The sequence below is a fragment of the Rattus norvegicus genome, chromosome 8, assembly GCF_021556685.1.
Source record: "Rattus norvegicus strain SHRSP/BbbUtx chromosome 8, alternate assembly SHRSP_T2T, whole genome shotgun sequence".
NCBI lineage: Eukaryota > Metazoa > Chordata > Mammalia > Rodentia > Muridae > Rattus > Rattus norvegicus.
The window spans coordinates 100,909,209-100,929,433 of record NC_141541.1 but is presented as its reverse complement, the minus strand read 5'-3'; the positions used below and the strand labels follow the sequence as shown (position 1 = coordinate 100,929,433).

Sequence of the window (20,225 nt, the reverse complement as noted above, 5' to 3'; positions counted from 1 at the left end):
CCAGAATTTTTAGTATGGTCTATGCATTTGAGAACCACAAAATTTTATTCATATGTAATGTGCAGTCACAGGATATTTTGTCAAAGAAATGCAAATGCACTTCCTGACCCTTCCAGAAAGGCTCACTAAGGAAAGCCCATGAATTTCAATGGCTTTCTTTGTGAAGTCTCCCGAATTTTATCTGTCTAGAATATGTCTGTGAAGACTGGGGATCCAACAGTCATCGAAGCTACAGAGAACAGTGGGAAAATACGCACTCCAGGCTAGGTATGGTGCAGTGATGAGCAGAAAGACCACCACTGTTATAGCCCATGTTCTCTCTCTTTATATTTAGTATTCTAGAAAAGAAAAATAAATACAGACAAAGCATCTATCTTATTAGGCCCACTACTAGTTTTAGTTACTCTGTTTGTGACAACTATAGTATTTTACCTAGGAGATAAGACACTGTCCCTGCCTCCATAGAGTCTCAGGCCATGATCTCTGGAATTTCTTAATCAATTCATTCCACGATCTACATACATACCAAAGCACTCTTTTTTTCCTCTGCCTTTTTGATGATGATGATGATGGTGGTGGTGGTGGTGGAGGTGGTGGTGGTGTGTGTGTGTATGTGTGGGTGTGTTAACCTGTATGTGAGCACACATGTATGCAGAAGCCAGAACTCTACACTGATTATCTTTCTCTACTGCATTCTACCTTACATAGAGGCAGGGCTTCTCACTTGAACTTGGGGCTCACCAATTGAGCTAATTTAGCTGGCCAGCTTGCCCCAGAGACAGCAGCCTCTGTTTTTCAGCACTGAGATTACAGGTTAGTCTGTGTAGCATTCATGTGATATTTAGTACCCCAACTTGGTCTTCAAGCTGACACAGTCAGTGTTTTACCCACTGAGACATCTGCCGAGCCCCTTTGCAAACATCCTTAGCATTACTGCTGGCTATAAAACTGACTAAAATTTATCTGCACAGGACCATATTCCCACACAGTACCTACAATACCAGCCCCTGGATAATGGTGAGGCACCCTCAGACTCCAAGGGACAGGTCTCACAGAGATGCCCATTCTAGCTTGACATATGTCATTTTTCAAATCAAAAACTGTCTTTGAAGTGAGCTCATCAATATGCCATTTCAAAGTTATCAAAGTACTGCTAGGCACAGTTGTAATTGTGATTGTAATTTACAGCACTCCAGAGACAGAAACAGGAGGCTAAGTAGCTCAAGGAAAGCCTGGACTAAACAGGACCTTGCATAAAGATAGATAGATAGATAGATAGATAGATAGATAGATAGATAGATAGATAGATAGATAGATAGATAGACAGACAGATAGATAGATGATAGATAGATTACTTTGTTATTGCTAAAACACTGTCTTAATGAAAGATATGTGCTCCAAATTTGGCATAATTGTCTGGTATTGTCGTTGGTCTCCAGGCTCAGAAATGCTACTGTCTTCACCTCATTCTGATATTCAGAGGCCTGGCAATGAGGTACAGCAGGTGGGCAGGTATGATGGTGTCGGCCCTGAATTTTCTAGTTGTTCAATGTGTCCTTCCATACAATGTGGCAAATAACAGGGTCTTAACCCTACTGTTTTCCTCTCTGATGAATCCAGGCTCAACAAGGCTCCTGACCCAGCCACTGAGAGATACAGAGAGTTCTCATACCCAAGGGAGGGAGGGAAACCAAGGCCACCACTCTACGCTTGCTACGCTGACTTGTATGTTTTCAACTGTGATGCTAACAAACATAATTCGCAATTCAGCCTCCAAAATCCTTTGTTTCCCTGACCACTTGGTGAAAGCCAAAACAGCAGATGAGAAACCGCAAGCTACTGCTCACCCTTTTCAGCGGGTCGATGTAAACTTTAGTGTAAAAGAGCTGGTCGTCATCATTATCCTGCAGATCCCACTGCTGGACCAGACGGCTGATGTAGGGAGCATAGCCAATAAAGCCTGCAACGCACAAAAACACAACAGAGAGCTTAGGATTCAAAGAACAAAATGCATGTCAACCTGTCAGTGTTAGCGCTGTTGGAGAACTGACAACGTTGCAAAGCCATGAGGTCTAACGTACCTGTATGCATGCTACAATAGAGATAATACCAATATAACATAATACAAAGCAAGATAACCAAAGATACTTTTAACCACATGCATCCTGAAGCTAAGTGACATACAGGAACGAACCTTTGAAGGTGGCCAAGGGAAGGCTAGCTAGGAAGAAGCAGGATAAAGTGGCATCCCTCCGACCTTGTGAATAGCTCTCCTTGAGGGAAAGAAAAAGGAGCCACTGCTTCTGAATGAGGGAAACGTCTCCTGCTGTGCCAAGATTCCAGTGTAGGCAAAGAATGTAGGCTGTCACTGACTACAAAAAAATCGTGAAGAAATTAAATTTTTTCCATTACTTGAACCAGTCTTACTGTGCCAGCTAGACTGTTTTGCCGGCTAGCTTTTATATGTCATTGTCTGGAAAAGGGAATTCTAAAATTAGAGTGTTCCCCTTGGCCTTCGAACCAAGGCAATAAATCTGCCAATGGCATGTATCTATAAAGACCAGGGACCACAGGATCATTTTCTAAGTATTCCCCTGAGCTTCAGACATGCAGCCAGCCGTTCTGCCTCACTGACAGACAAGAATCACCACACGGAGACGGTACTTTATAAAACGACTTATGGTATATTTGTGAGCAGTCTGCCTGTCTGCATGTGTGCCATGTGTGTGCACACTGGCCAGAAGACGGTGTCAGAGCCCCTCGAACTGGAATTACAGACTTGTGAGCTATGATATGATCTGGGCACTGCGACCTGGAGAAACAGTGAGAGCATTCACCCAGAGAACCTCTCCAGCCTGACAGTGTCATTTTAATTACTACGAGTATTGTTTTAAAATAAAAAATTAGTAATGTAACATTTTTAGTTGGCCATAGTATTGACTTATAAAAAATATTTTCTTATCCTTCTTCTAAGGTCAAATATCCTTAAATAAGTAAAATACAATTACATTCATATACATTCTTAATGCATTTTTTCTACTGCCATGTTTTAAGACTAAACAATCCATTTTCACTAGGTCATAACTCATGTCCTCTGAGTATCTCTTCCAGACTGTCTCTGAAACCACACACTGACACACCCATGGTCCCTGCCTTCCCACTCACAATCCTGCTGCACACAGAAGCTTCATCCCCTGTCTCCTAGGCTTCCCTGAATTAGATCACTGCCAGCATCACTTCCTTGCTAATGTCTGTCATCTCCACAGCACCATGGGGCCCTCTGACATTTCCATCAGTGGCTTTTTACTGCCCAGATGAATGTGTATCACAGGATATCGTTGTACGTGCTATTCTCAGGGAAAAACAGTTGAATACAAAACACAACCTAATCCAAAGCTATTCACTCACGTAGAACACATGTCCTCCGTCTATGAGGTCATGATGTCCCCCATCTATGAGTTCATGCCTTCTATCTGTGTGTTTGCATGAATCTCAGTTCAAGGGGAACATCTTCTATAGTCATAATGTCTCCTGGGTCAAATTTTCTCTTATCTTTAAGGAGCATATGTGATCACTGTTATTTAATCTGTGGTGATTCATGTTAAAGAATGCAACATTTCTGTACACTAGAACTATTTAAAATTTTGACTAAAAAAAGTCAGAACAAGTAACTTAGCACAATATATTTAAAAACAGACCAAATTAACAAGTGACTGCTTTTAATCACAGGGTTATAGATTAAACGTGAAACGTTTTCAAAGAAAACTCATTAAACATCATATCCTATACCCAAAACACCTCAACGAACTGCAGTGGGAGGACGTCATTCCCACTTATAATGTGGAAATGTGAGCATCCACACTGCCTAGATACACAGACAGCTCCTGGGAAATGGTTTCCAGGCTCTAACCTGTGCATGAGCTTTCAGGATACTCCCTAGCAAGAACAGGGGCTGTGAGCCGTCCTGTCTCTAGCTGCATTGTTCATACCTCCAGAATTCAGGTAGCGTTTCCCAATGTGCACACCAGGATACTTGTCTGCCAGCCGCTTATCTGGCCACAACAGCGCATCCGCTGCAAAGACGATTTTATGATTTGTCTTTTGGAACTTTTTAAGAAGTTCTTCAGGCCCACCAGCAAATATAACATCAAAACTGTTTTTAAAAGAAACAAACAAGTCTTAAAATGCATGTTTCTGAATTTAAGAACAAAAACTAAGAAAAAAATCCCTAAAACATGAGAATTTAGAATCCATACAGGATTAAAACACATTTAGAGAACACAGCAGGCAACCTCTTCCCAACTCACATCACACGAACCAGGTTTGTTTTGGTTTTATTCTACATTGACACATGAAGTGAAAATATGAGACATTTTCATTTTAATATATAGCAACTTATCTCCAGAATAAAACGTGAAAGTTAGTGTGCAGATGTTACAGCTAATTTAAATTAATAACACCGGCATAAATACTTAATAAAGTCTCCATCTTAACAGTCAAATATTTCAGTGACATTCACAGACAGGAAGTTTAAGGGACCAATTCATTATTACCCCTGACAAAGTGGTTTTGACTTGTACGTCTCAAACTGCTATCAGTATACACTTAATACTTGATATACTCCATAATATGAAGCCTTAATCACATTCATAATCTTATTCAGATCCATAAATTCAAAACGAGATAAAATTAACAAAATTAACAACAGAATTTAAGGTCTCAGGTTTATTGATACCCCCCAGCCCCAGATTTTATTTTCAGACCTAACTCATGGGATCATGACTTAACAGAAAATTAACTGTAATAACCTCTATTAGGAATACAACCCCTCTGCAGATGACCCTGTTTATTGCAACTTTAAATCTCCCAGTGTGGCGAGGATGCGGAGAAAGGGGAACACTCCTCCATTGTTGGTGGGATTGCAGACTGGTACAACCATTCTGGAAATCAGTCTGGAGGTTCCTCAGAAAATTGGACATTGAAGTGCCTGAGGATCCAGCTATACCTCTCTTGGGCATATACCCAAAAGATGCCCCAACATATAAAAAAGACACGTGCTCCACTATGTTCATCGCAGCCTTGTTTATAATAGCCAGAAGCTGGAAAGAACCCAGATGCCCTTCAACAGAGGAATGGATACAGAAAATGTGTACACATTTTACACAAATGTGTATACATCTACACAAGGGAATACTACTCAGCTATCAAAAACAACGACTTTATGAAATTCGTAGGCAAATGAATGGAATTGGAAAATATCACCCTGAGTGAGGTAACCCAATCACAGAAAAACACACATGGTATGCACTCATTGATAAGTGGCTATTAGCCCAAATGCTTGAATTAACCCAGATCCACAGAACAAATGAAACTCAAGAAGGATGACCAAAATGAGGATGCTTCAGTCCTTCTTTAAAAGGGGAACAAGAATACCCTTAGGAGGGGATAGGAAGGCAAAGTTAAGAACAGAGGCTGAAGGAACATCCATTCAGAGCCTGCCCCACATGTGGCCCATACATATACAGCCACCAAACTAGAATAGATGGATGAAGCAAAGAAGTGCACGTTGACAGGAACCGGATGTAGATCTCCCCTGAGAGACACAGCCAGAATACGGCAAATACAGAGGCGAATGTCAGCAGCAAACCACTGAACTGAGAACAGGACCCCCATTGAAGGAATCAGAGAAAGAACTGGAAGAGCTTGAAGGGGCTTGAGACCCCATATGTACAACAATGCCAACTAACCAGAGCTTCCAGGGACTAAGCCACTACCCAAAGACTATACATGGACTGACCCTGGGCTCCAACCTCATAGGTAGCAATGAATAGCCTAGTAAGATCACCAGTGGAAGGGGAAGCCCTGGGTCCTGCTAAGACTGAACCCCCAGTGAATGGGATTGTTGGGGGGGAGGGCAGTAATGGGGGGAGGATGGGGAGGGGAAGCCCATATAGAAGGAGAGGGGGAGGAGTTAGGGGGATGTTGGCCTGGAAACCGGGAAAGGGAAATCTCCCAGTGTTTCTTTTTACAGCAGAGCAGCTGAAAGCCAGTGTTTGTAGGACTCTAAGCTGATGCTTGTGGTAGGTGACAAATATGAAAGGGAAGCTCTCAGTTCCGCAAAGGATTCCCTAGTGGCTAACAGTGCAGATGGACTGTGAGTCACGTGTCCTGGAAGCCCAGGGCTGCTCCATGTGCTCTGTAGCTTTGTCTATGAGGGGCTGGGTACATGTAAGGTTCAGTAACATACAGTTTACTGTGTTAGATCATTGCTAGCAAAAATACCGGAAGCTTGTTTTCCATTAGGCTCTTGGTGAAGATAACACCTGCCCCTCTTCTACATTCGAGCTTTAACAACAGCATTGCTCGTGTGTAAGATGAGTACACGGCCATCCTGCTGAGAAAGAACCGTGAAGGAAGAAAAGACGTGCCACAGGACCAACTCTGCCAGCACCACCAAGCCACATTCTTTAAAAAGGAAACTGTCTGCATCTCTTTGCTCTTCCTTTGCATAAGGGATAAGTGCTTACATCTTTACAAAATAAAATATAAAAAATTGTATAACTAAGTTCTGTATTTATGAATTTATTTTGAGATGTGAGTCTCACTACATACCCACACTGCCATTAAACCCAGGGCTGGAATTACTCATACAATCCACCACTCAGGCCACACTCCCCCCGACATTTTTGAAGTAATATTTAAAACTGCTGTTCAAAAAAGTTAGTTTCTTTTCACTTGAAGCTGTTCTAGAAAAATTAATCAGTTACTTATATTTCTATTATGAAATATTGCATTTCAAAATTAAATTTCTGTTTATGAATATCCAGAGAGGCAGACTGTCAGAGAAAGATTGCAGACACACAGACACATTCTAGAATCAGTAAGGAAGGTGCTCTTGATGCTAACAGCAGGATCGCGAAGTCTACCCCAGTGTGCAGCGTGCTAGCTGCAGTCTGACTCCAGCTTTGCTGCTGCCTTCGCAGCACACACACCAGTTCCTGGACCTAGCTTAATTTCTTATTTATAAAAGAGCGGGAAAGTGGGCATAAACAGGAACTGCTGATTGACAGTTGCTAACACACTGTTAAGTACTGCACATGAGAGCTGCTGGCTACAAACTCAAGGAGGGGTTGCCTAGAAAGCAGGACATGGGAAAAGGCAGTGCTCATATACGTGTGTGCGTGTGTGTGTGTGCGTGTATATGTGTGTGTGTAGTGTGTTTTAAATAAATTTTAAAGATGTCAATTTTTATATCTCAGTAATGTATTCTGAAATCTCAAAACTAACTTTTTGATGTTTTTAAAATTAAAAAAAGCTAATCTGATTTACAAAACAAAATAAATACAATTTTCTGTATAACTGAATTCATCAATCCTGTTTATAACTATAGCTGCTTTATTCCAAAGAACTAGACATTAATTTTGTTTGTATGTGCCCATGATGAGAGAGAGAGAGAGAGAGAGAGAGAGAGAGAGAGAGAAAGAGAGAGGGGAGAGTGGGGGGATTAATAAATACCAAAGATGAGGCCAAAAGCTCACACTCTGAGTCAAGCAGACAGTGAGCTTTAGGAGACCAAACAACTTTCTGAAAACAGTTAAAAATATAGTTTGGTGAGTAAAAGAACCTTAATTTATAGTCGATAGATGGATAGATGGACAGACGGACAGATGGACAGACAGATGAACAGAAGGACACACAGACAGATATATAGACAGACAGATAGTTTATAGAAAATTTGTGAGTAGTACCACGTACTCAAATGTTACAATGAGGGTGAGATGGGTGGGTGTGAAATCCCATGTACAGCCTTGGCCTCAGTTGAACAAAGCCTGGATTGAATTCCCAGTTTAGCCCAAAAAAAGTTACAGATGCCATTTGAATGTTTTTATCTTTAGAACTCTACTGAAGAACAAAGATAAAACTGTATTTTAGACTATTAATAAAGTCAGTAGCTTATAAAAGAAGATATGATTTTTAATTTGCTAATTTAGGATTTTATAATCATTACTTTTTAAATGCAATTCTCTTAATGTAGATGAGAAGAAAATTATTTTCACATAATTCAAGTAGGAATTGACTGTAAAGAATATTGACTTTGACTTAAAAATGTAAAGTATTTCCTCTTCTGAGAAAGGGTCTCACATAACCCAGGCAAGCCAGAGAGGGACATGGTATGAAGTCCAGGCTGGCCCTGACATTTCTGCCCTCACCTCCCAAGTGAGGGAGGCGCCACTGCACTCAGCTAAAAAAGGTAAAGTTGGTGACATGTTTTCCTATTTCCTTCCAGCAGGTGTCATTTCTGTTTGCGTTCCTTGGGTGGGGGTTTCTTTCTGCCTATTTAAAACTTCTCAAAGGGAAGAAAGTTTTTCTACTTAAAATTATTTGAGCCACAAAAATGTACAATAAAAATATTTTTTTCAAAATATGAATACACAGAGGTCATAAAAATAATTCTCACAGGAACTCAGTCCATTTAAAGACAAGGAATAAAATAAAACTTTTCCACATTTAAGCATGGTAAATATTCCCCAGTCCTGCAAAACCCATGAGTGAATGCAGACATGTCACAGTTCTATCTCCAACAGGTCATTGGGACTTTTATGAGTACTGGTCCTTCTGTGTTATGCTTGTGGTAACTTCTACCACAGTGACCCAGACTGGATGAAAATCCATCATTTATCCTGGACTCGTCGGTTTCCATGACAACTGCCATTGAAATACTTTTGCAGGGTCTTACTGATTGCACCTTACCTCTACTACTCAGTTCCTCCGAGAAGACAATGATCTGTATCGATTTACATTCCCTCCAAACTCCATATGCACCTTCCCAGCAATCTGTCACCCCCTGCCACACACACTCCTGACTCGGGGAGTCTGAGACTCTCCTGAAGGTACCACGCCCCAGAGTCAACCAGTAGTTTCTAGCTGTGGCCTAAAATAAGTCAGCAAATATTTACACTGGCCTTCAGTAGACAGTTTGGACTCTTAAGGCCACACAGTTTCTGTCAGACAACTTAATTCTGCCAGGCTGGTACAAAAGCAGTCACATATAAGACATAGGACGTATAGAGTTCTCAGTTACAGAACAATGCTTGGTCCCACAAGACCCATTTATGGATACCTGCCCTGTAGAATAAAATCTAAATAGACCAGCTCACAACAATAACCTTGATTCACTATCCTATTCAGAAGTTAATATGAATTCTTTCACGTGGGGTCAAGTGTGTCTTCATAATGAGCATCTGTCTACATAACGTGGATTTCCCAAGCAACTTCCTCTCGAGGCTTACGTGCAGTCTCAACTCCTCTGACACCAACATGGCAGGAAAAGAACCTTTCCTTCCACTTAGCTCTCACTATCCTTTAATTCTCTGTACCCACCCAGATATCCGTTGTATTTTATGCACCTAATCAAAAGCCCCTCTTATTCCAGGCTGCATCTTCTCCCTTATAAGCTGGATTCACATCCTTAGCATTTATCTAGGCCCTTAGCTGAGGATTTTGAAGACATTAAGTATATGTCTGTCAAACAAATGAAATGAATCAACCAATAAATGAATTAAATTATATCTGTACAAGAGGAAAAAGCTTATAGGTTGCCAAGGAAAAAAGCCACAGAAGTTTCCCCAAACCTTGTTACTTTGCCCTAATCCAAAACTTTACTGATCATTACATGCATAGAATTAAACAAAAATTATAATCATCTGAACCATAAGAAGGTTCAGGTTAAAAATAAAGTCTAATGAAACTGAACCATGCAATACCTGAAAACTATGTATCTTAAGTCTCCCTCAAATTTTGGTATTTCCAGAGATTAAAACCATGATGCAACAGAATAGAACCTTTAATACCTGCAACATACACTGACGACACAGACACACAGATATACAGGGACACATAGATAACACACATGCACAACACGTACACACACACTCACACGCATGCATCCACACACGCGCGCACACGCACACACACATCATTTTAACTAGTTGAAAATGCTCACTCAAGTGAATTTTCAAAATAAAGTATAAATCATTATTGAAAACGATCAAATTAATATTAGCTATTTGTGATAGAGAAAAGGGGAGTTGGTGGGCTAAAGTAGGTTCTATCCTAAAAGCCAAACATTCCTTGATGAGTATGTCCCCAGATGAAGTTACACATGAAGGATATGAAATTATTCCTGATGCTAAACAGAGTCAGAAACGATGAAGATCTTTCTATCTGGAAGGTCACCGCCTCCAGACGGTTTTCAGAGGAGCCCAAGTGCAGGAGCCACAATGCACAGAGGACAGCCAGAGGGAGAATGTGGCAAATCTCAAAGATGTTTGCTCCTCAGCCCAGCTAACTGCCAGACCAGGATCTCCCCTGGTTTCTCAGTCAGTCCCTTAAACTAAAATGATACAAAGAATTAGATGAGAATCACAGTCTCCTTTTAAAAGGATAGGGCTTATTATCTCTGAATGATAAGAACGTGCAAAGCTGGCAAATAATCTGTAAAAATGAATATTCATTCACTCCATAAAAAAGTAATAAGTAATTTTTCAGATCCTTTATGTCAGCTACGACACATATAAAAGAGAAAAATATTCAGAATGTCTGACCCAGTCAGCTGTCAGTACCCACAACTAGTATCTTATTTTGAACAGAGATAGCTAATACTTGTTCACTAAAGAACAAATTTCAAGTAGACAATTTGGCTTGGGAATACACATGCAAGGATGTGTGCACGTGTGTGTGTGTGTGTGTGTGTGTGTGTGTGTGTGGTGTTGTTGTTGTTGTAAAAATATAAAAATAATAAAGTACGGTGGTCTTTTACCCCGCTAGGTCCGTGCCACAGTGTCCCAAGATATCTGCTAGATATGTTGGCGGAAACACATCCCAGCCGCACTTTCCTACACTCAAATCCCCACATAAAAGAACACACAACACAATAATCTTAGATCCAATTGGTAAGATATAACTGCCCACTTAAACATACAAAGCCTGGTACTATCCATCCCTTGAGAACATTAATAACAACCTGTAAATACACAGAGCAGAATCTTAACATCACCTGCCATCTTGTCCTGCCAAGGCTTCTCCCCTCTCTCCTCTGCCCTGTCTCCTCTTCTCTCCCTTAGTCTCCTCCTCTTCCTTCAAACTTCTCTCCCGCCCATCCTTCCTTCTCCTCCAATGATAGGCCTCCTTCTATCCTGTACCTGCCCCTCACCAGTACTTTACAAATTCAATGGGGAGGTGGTTCTGGTGAAGTCACCTGAGTTCTGAGTCTTTGACTAGGCAGCTGTCCTTGGGGCAGTGGAATTAGCATCAAAATACAGTAACTTCAGGGCAAACCACAATGTGTGTATATGTGTGTGTGTGTGGGGGGGGAGACAGACACAGAGACACAGACACAGACAGACAGAGACAGACAGACAGACCGACAGACCAGTCACTGCTACTATATCTATATGTGAAGTGCGGTCCATCACTAATGATCAGATCCTTTGTGTCTGCACATGTAAACTGTCACTATTGCCAGGGAGGGGGCTTTACCAAATAAACCAGCTTTTCTTAATAAAAGTACAGGTTTGCTTTTAAAACTTTATTCTCAAAGAAACTACCTGGACCACGGAAATGACTGATCCTGAACCTAGAGCCATCGGACCGTTTTCAAACACTGTATTTTCTGCCGAGCTGAGTCTTAAATACAACCAAATGAATCAGACTGACTAGTCTCAGGTATGTGTGTCTTATGCCCTCTTCTGTCTGTCAGAAATAGCTGGGCTCCTCACACGCCAACTCGCCAGGATAAAGCACATGAGTAAGGGAGAAAGGAGGCTGGGAAGGGAAGGTCTGAGAAAAACAGGGTCCCCATTCTCAAAGGCTCAGAAACCTAGAGACCATCACTAGGTTCTTCACTGGTGTGTGATCACGGACTATCTCCCTCATAATCAAAATCCAAAGTTGCTTGTGCCAGGTTCAAACTCAGGCATGTGAATATTAGAAATCCATACTGAGCACTTAATCTAGATGTTATATGATATATATTATATACGATATGGATATATTAGACAATGTAAAAAACTTCACAGTGCATAAGGTGTCCCATACCTGCTGTCTCAGACTTGCAAGGAAAGTGCATGCATGAAAATAAAGCTTCTGTCTGGGGACCTCAGCAATTGGAAGTGTGACAGTATGAAGGACTGACGGGGCCTAGGCATCACTGCTTCTGTTTTTACGTCAGAGTTCAGCCCATCCTCACATACACTTTTGCCTAAGAATCATCTCTAGTTTCATTTGCAAATGATGTGGTTTTGCATTTGGGAATTGAAAACAAGAAGGATTTAAAATGACTTTATTACACCAATGAGAGAAATTCCAAACAGGATTTAAAATGAAAGATCAATAACAACATTATAAAAATGAAAAAGACACAAAGCAGTATATGGTACAATGTGGTGTTTTTAAAATACATATGTTTTAAAAAGACGTTAAGTACTTCAGGAAAATAAGGCAGTATGTAAAATGGTATCCGTGGGCCAGGGAGACGGCTCTATGGCAGAATATGTGCTATGGATACGAATCCCTTTGTATTTCAGCCAAGCTCAAAAGCAAATAAATGGCAAAAATGTATGCACCAAAAGACTCTTTGTTTAACAGCACAGGGTCTCATCTGTCTGCCTTGCACTTGCAACTTTCTAGGTCATTTGGACGGCTAAGCAGAGCTCATTTTGTTGTCTCCCTCAACTGCACACTCAAGCATGACCTCCAGTGTGCCTTTAACCCAAGATTAAAGTGAATGTCACAAGAATGTTACATGGTTCCATATTTTCTTATTAGTTCTTATTATAACTCATCATCTTTAATACTACAAGACTGGTGCAGATTGTGACTTCTTTCATGCGTAGTAAATTTATTTTGCATAGAAGAAAAACTCCCGCCAATGGGAAAATTCAGTATAAAATCATCTTGCTTTTAAGTTAGGGCTCAGAAGCACCAACTGCTCACTGGAAAAACTTCAGTTATACCCGAGGAAAATAAACTTTCTATAATGAGTCACTGTCAGTAAAATATTTCAACATTTAAACTTCAATTATCCAATTCTATCTTTAAAGGTAACATAATACAGGCTGAAAAACACACAGGCTTAGTTCTCTTACCATTCAGTAAACAAGATGACCAGATCGTCCTGACCGGCGTAGTGCTCCATGGCTTCTTTCATTAATCTCACCTTCTGGCCCCCTCCAATACTGTTCATCCCATCACCACCTCTCCACTCTTGCCCTTGACCAAGAACCTAGAAATGAAACCAAGAATTCATCCTGAGGAAAACGCCAACGGCGATATCAGCATTAAAATGTCAGCAGAGACTTGTGCCGCACTCCTTTAACCCACTGCTTATTTATAATTAAAGCGCAATGTCAGGATGGAAGAGAAATTAATGCACGGGACGGTCTTAATTCTTCAGTGCTGTCCACCACTAAGATACCACTCCAAACAACACCTCAAGTTGATTCTAACCTATAGAAGTGGACTCAGAAAGTAGTTCTCATCTTATTCTTCTTTCCCAGATTTAAATGAAAATGAAGAGACCCTTGTGGTTTACCTGTCTAATGGGATAGGAACTCTGTAAGGAAATTCCTATGATCAGAGGCTCCTAGATTGGCCTGTCAAACAAGGACACACAGAAAGCCTCCAGTATAAAGAACCCTTATTTCTTTGGCAAATCTTATTTGTATCAGCCTCAAAAGTTTAATAAGAATTACCCAATGCAACGGATGCTGAAGTGCAGCTAGCCTGGGCTACGTAGGCTCCTTCCAGCATCTGCCTCAGCCTTAGCCACTTCACCATGAGCTCTAAGTGGTGAGTGACGCCCTGGCTTTGAGATGGAGAGATATAATCAACATGTGCCCCACCTCCCACACACAAGTAGATCTGGAGAACGAAAGGGGAATGGAATTTAAACAAACTCAGTGAACCCAACCTCAGATGTTTAACTGCCTACAGGGATGTCCGGGGTAAAGACATCCAAGTGGACTGAAGTTAGTTAGCATGGGACTGGATTCAAGCCGGAGCGAATGCGGATTGATCAGTGCTCCAGCCGAGCTTCTCACAGGACGCTCTGGAGTTTCCAATACTGCGCCCCTGAGCCGACCACATCTGGGGCTTATCCCAGCCGAGCAGAGGGAGGAGTCAGGCTTTGCTGCACATGGGCAAAAATGGTGAAAGAAGACTCTTGGGTCCACTCTGTGACTCACTCACCTGATGTGTGTGGGAGAATTTCCCGGTCCAGCTCCTTTCTAGTAATGAAGAGCTCCCTGGTACAAAGTGTATGCTTTAGAAACTTCTGGACTACATAGCAGGAGGACGAAGAGAGGACCCAAATCTCTACTATTCAAAGGGAACTGGACTCTAAGATATGATAGGTCAGAGCTATGTACTCTCAGCAAGCAGGCAAGTTTCCCTCAAAAATAAATAAATTTTGCTCATAAGCATGTTTATGTCATTGGTTATGGAACTGGTCAACAGCATACCACATACGATTTTCCTAATACGTGCACATGAGATACTTTCTATTCTCTCCTCACATCGAGCCCTACATATCGACCCACCGAGTCCCAGGCATATCCTTTGTTTGTGTGTATACACCGGTTTCCATCAAGGCATGCCAACGATAGCTCTCCTCTTCTTTCTCACTCTTCCTCTTTAAACACACAGATGCTATCACTAAATCTCTTTCCGGCACAGCTCAGCAACATTAACGCTCTGCATGAAAATCCACACCTCGTCACCTAGAGGCCAAGTAATGGATGACACTATTCTCTACATTACATGCTAAAACAGGTCAGTTTCTCCCAAGCTAGGAGCAACGTTTTCCTTCTTTTTGTTTTTCATTCTCTTCAGTCTCTCAGATACTTCCTCATGCTCCTCTTTCTAAAAACAATATGGCTGGCATACTCTTTATATCAAAAGATAAATAACCAGATCCAACAGGCACATGTCACAAAAGCCAGTGTAACACTCTATCAGGGGCTCCAAGTCACCTCTGATCATATCCATGAACCATATCCTGGGGACAAAACATCTAAAACACTTGGCAATGTTCCAACAAATGAACCCAAACCAAACCAAACAGGAAAAGCAACTGTCAACAGCATACCCCGACAGCCTCCTTCCCACCGTGTTTTCAACCATCTATAAAGAAACACCATGGCAGACAGTCCCTTAGTCAAATCCTGATTGCACTGTATGTATGCATGACCCTCCAAAGGAAGTCAGGAAAGTTACATATATATGTATTTCTGTTGCTTACAGAACATGTTTAAATAAACCACTAGATAATGTATTTCAGGCACATACATATTTTAGGAAGTCCAGAGACAGAAAGACGTATCATACCTTCACAGTATAATTGAAATATTTGGCTGAATTCATAAATCTGTGGAATCCATCGTTTTCTTTGGTTGCTACAGTTATGACTAATAACTTATCTGAAAAGATAAAGAAAGAAGGTTTAGCAAAACATTAAATGCTGTTTCTCCATAACATTATGGTGATTAAACACTTCCTTATCACGCAGGAATTCTCTTGATTAGTTAAATGAAGAGTTACTGAAAAACAGGCATGGAAAATGGGCCGTATGACAAGGCAATGATTAACCCATGTAGCAAGAAACTATTTTACTGGTATTCAAATAAATATAGGAGATGGGCTTTCACAAAAGGCCTATTTTATCTCCAGTTAAGACTTCTGTACACATCACTCCATCAGCCAGCCGCACTGTCACCTACACACCATCCCAGGTGAGGTGTGCTATCATGTGATTTCCTCAGCAAGCTCTATTCACTCCCAAAGGAGGACCTCATCGCAAGACTAATCATAGTCTCTAAAACAAGCTGAACAAACTGAAAACAGACTACTTACAAAGTCTTATTTTTCCTCCTACGTCTGATACTAAGGTCTTAAAAGACATAACGTTTATATCCTTTCTTTATTCTTAGTTTTGTAAACAGTAATTGGATCAAAAGTCAGAGATGCTAGCAACACCATCAACAAGTAGGTAGCCTTTAGTTGCCTTTTACAATGGCTCCCGAATTCACTATAGGTTCTGTTCTTAACAGAGACGGGTGGAGTAAAAATCTGTTTACAAATACTCATAAAAGCCGCTGTAGACAGATGGGATAATATTTATCAGGCAAAAGCATGCTGGAAAACTCGTAAAAGTTGCATCCTCCCCAGCAAGCACTAAGGAGCAGGGCATTCCTCAGGGAGTCAGACAGCTGAGCTAATATCTCAACATTGCAAACACCAAGTTATCCCACTTAATTCTCCATGGCCTAGTGATACAAGAAGACGGAGAAGGTTCTGCATGACCGCTAAATCATAAATAATCTGTAGTCATAGGATTAATGGATCATAGGAATCAGTTAACAAACTAGGGTAATTCTTCATATCAAATTCTGAAAATATTTTACTATAGAATGTAAGCATAATTAATTTGCGTAAGCTAAACATTCATTATTCAAATCAAAAGGAAAAACATTTCCATTAAGATAATTAATGCGTTTTTAGATTTCTGTTACAAATGAAGTATTACCTTACAAAATTTTGGTTGAATAAATGTTCCAAATAAAATATAGCCGGTAATTAATTGACGTTATGAAGATCTGAGTATGGTTGTTTGAATAAGCATGGCCACCACAGAACCATATATTTAAATGCTTAGTCATCAGGGCAAGGAAGTGTTAAGGAAGCATCAGGAGTTGTAGCTTCCTGGAGATGTCACTGGGTTGGGCTTTGAAGTTTCAAAAGCCCACTCAAAGCCCAGTGTCTGTCTGTTTGTCTCTCTCTGTCTCTCACCAACCCCCTCCAGCCCCCTTCGCCTGCTGCCTGAAGATCAGGTTGTAAAGCTCTCAACTGTCCCAGCACTGTGCCTTTCTGCTCACACCGTGATGTCTATAGACTAAACTCTAAGTAAGTCCCTCATTAGATGCTTTATTTTGTCAGGAGTCCCCTTGTTCATGTTTCTTCATACAACACAGACTAAGACACTGGGTAAAGCTATCTTAAAGATATCTTTAAATTGTTAATTTTAGAAAAGAAAACTTTCCAGGGCTGAAGAAATAAATGGGCAAGGCTGACCAGCTGGTTTTCCAGACCATGGAACATCTGCAGCACAAGGGTCTGTACTCCCATCATGCCCCACTGCAGAGACACAGGCAAAGACAGGAGAGCCTGCAGAAAAAAGCCCCGGCCAGCAAGTTATGTGCAGTAGTGGTGCATCAGTCTCTGGTTTAAAGAAAGTTATGTGCAGTAGTGGTGCATCAGTCTCTGGTTTAAAGAAAGTTATATGCAGTAATGATGGCATCCAGTCTCTGGTTTAAAGATTTATTTTGTTAAGAGCATACTGCTCTTAACAATCTCGAGCAAGAATAATTATGAATTCACGAGAACAATTAAAACTTATGATCAAATTCTCTCCAACCAGACTATATCCAAAGACTTGAGATGTCCTAAAACATTAACTAAACTGTGAGGTTATCCATGGTATGCAGTATTCCATGGATTACTAAACTTTTAAAATTCATTTTCAATTGATACAAAGTAGCATAAAATTGTACATATAATAGAGTACAAGGAATTTTTTTCATGTACATACATGTTGTATGTATCAACATCTTGACTGAGTGGATTCATGGACAAAGGATGGCATACACATGTGTACAAAAAATAATAATTTTCAACAAAATACATAGCACTACCTGGCATTCACAGATGAGGAGAGTAAGAGTTAAATAGGATAAGTGATTTAACTAATATTACCAAACAAGCTATGTGCAGAACAAGGAGATCATGAGAGCTAATCTGTAAAGCTCATTTGTTTCCAGTATTTAAGGTTGCCTCATTTGGCAAAGGTCACTGGGCCAAAAAACCCTTTAGAGTGGTATATATGGTGTAGCAGAGGACTGCCTTGTCTGGCCTCAGTGGGAAAAGATGAGCCTAATCTTGTAGAGACTTGATGACCAGGGAGGGAGGATGCCCTGTGGAGGAGGAGGAACTCTCTCAGAAGCAAAGTGAAGGAGGATGGGGGAAAGAATCGGGGGGGGGGGGCGGACATTTGGGATGTAAATAAATAAATAAATAAATAAATAAAATGATATGTGTACAGAAAAGGAATGGTAAGCCAGAAGCTTCCCTCTTCAGAAAGGTCTGATTGGAAGACAAAGTAACTTTCACAGAGCTATGGGTGCTTAAAGACATTTTCAAAGTATGTAAGTAGATTATTTATATTGCAAATAAAAACAAAATTAGTATATTTTATAGTAAAAGTGATTATTAGGTAAAGATTGAAATGATAAAATTCTATCCTGCTATAAGATGTAATTTTAATATATTGTTGGCCACAAACTTTATGTCAATGATAACAATGACGGATCACAGAAATTAAAATGAGAACAGTTGGCCGTAACACAACACCTAGTTTAGGGAAGTTCATGCTCTTGTTGTAACAATAGTTACAGACGTGAGCCACACAACTTATGTAATCTGTACAAAACGCATTCCAGTAAGAACCCACACTCCCACCCAACACTCCCTCCCTCACCATTGCCACAAACCTACAATTGTGCCGAGTCCTTCAGTTACTCAGACCTGACTGTTCAAAGATCCCAAGCTCGATGTGATAAGTGAAAGGAAGAACAATGAAGGGGATCCACTCCCCCACATTCATAGCAATCCCTTCCCAGAAACATGGAAAGAAAAACTGCACAACCCTGGACGGCAGCCAAATACTCCACACAGAGATCCAAGAGTTCCTTCTGGAGTTTAGAATGTGGAAACGAAGTTCACACACCAAAGAATGAGCATGGACGACTCCCAATGCAAGCAAGGAAACTCTGAGATAAACTTTTGAAATAAAACTTCAACAAAAACGAAAACAAAAAAAAAAAAAAGCAGGGAAAAGCATTCACTATGATTATCTCCTACGTGGTATTTAATAATAAATATAAATTCTACATTAAAAAAAAAAACTTGTGAGGTTGAACACATGCTCAGAAACAGCCAATGCATGCCAAGCAAGCCAAGAAAAAAGCCATCTTTATCAGGCAAGTGACATGTGCCAGCTCCTTCCCACGTGTGAAGTTACAAGACACTGGTGAGCTATGTCAGGAAGTAATAACTGTGTGAGGTTTGACCGGGTGGCAAGAGATATGGAAGCCATGCTGTGTACTAATTGTTGAGGGACTGAGACGTTTTTCTACTCTGATAAAAAGGAAAAAATAAGAAAGTAATCAACCACCTTTTGCACTAACTCATTTCAAGAGGGAAAAACAAAAATCTAGGTTTCTGTGCTTAACTGTAGAAAGCTGGTTGAGAGAGAAGGACAAATTAATTGAGGACATTGTGTCAACAACAAGAGTAAGATGTATCCAAAATAAATGAACTATGTGAGAAAATTGATGTGCATTCTATCCCTTAGATCCAACAAATACAGTGTAACTTTCCAAAATTCATAACAGTATATTTGATACCTCCACATGTCACAAATTGTGAACACTAGATATAATTCGAATGTCAAAGACACAAAGAGCTGCCAACCACCCGCCCAAAAGAAAGAGTGTACATTAATGAACTGCAGGGCCTCAGAGACATGAAATGTCACAAAAATAGAAAAACGTGCCAGTGAGAAGAACATCCTCGGAGCTGAGTGCTGTAACACATCTGCTGGCCAAATGCTTTATCAGAGACGGGGACCGGCCTTTCGCCAATCTGCAAGCAGATTACGTAGCTTGTTGAAACACATTTGATCTGTTACTGTCTGTTCCATATTTTACACAGGCAGTAAAATATCTCCTCTGCTCATACACAGGGGGCACCGTTTAGGGACCAGGACAATAAACCACAGATGAAGGTAACACGCATTCCCACGAGCTCACTCACTTGTAAGGGCCACTGGCAGCTGTGCTGGGATTGAGAGACCATGCTCTAAGAGAAGGGTCTAACTAAAAGAAGATTCAGAAACATATGCTGTTGAAATTTAGTGAAAACAAAGTCCTAAACTTTACTTATCATCTTCAGCTACAAGGAAATAGTTGTTTCTTCTATCCTGCATTTCTAAGAGAACAGTACAGAATTATTTTCAAGGACTGGGGCTGCCGGGCTTGCAATGCTGTTTCTTGGTTCTCAGAGTGCTTGTTTAACATGCTCGAGGCCTGACTTGATTTACAGCATAATGTAAG

The 20,225-nt window shown here is 40.6% G+C and overlaps 1 protein-coding gene across 2 annotated transcripts in view; it reads right to left on the bottom strand.

Moving 5' to 3' along the window:
- Window positions 1-20,225, bottom strand: part of Plod2 (procollagen lysine, 2-oxoglutarate 5-dioxygenase 2) — a 70,018-nt gene that overhangs the window by 25,256 nt on the left and 24,537 nt on the right. For both annotated transcript variants that reach the window (NM_175869.3, NM_001142915.1), the window contains 4 exon segments: window positions 1,848-1,960; window positions 3,990-4,153; window positions 13,146-13,282; window positions 15,385-15,476. In NM_175869.3, the coding sequence (NP_787065.2) occupies window positions 1,848-1,960; window positions 3,990-4,153; window positions 13,146-13,282; window positions 15,385-15,476 (506 nt within the window).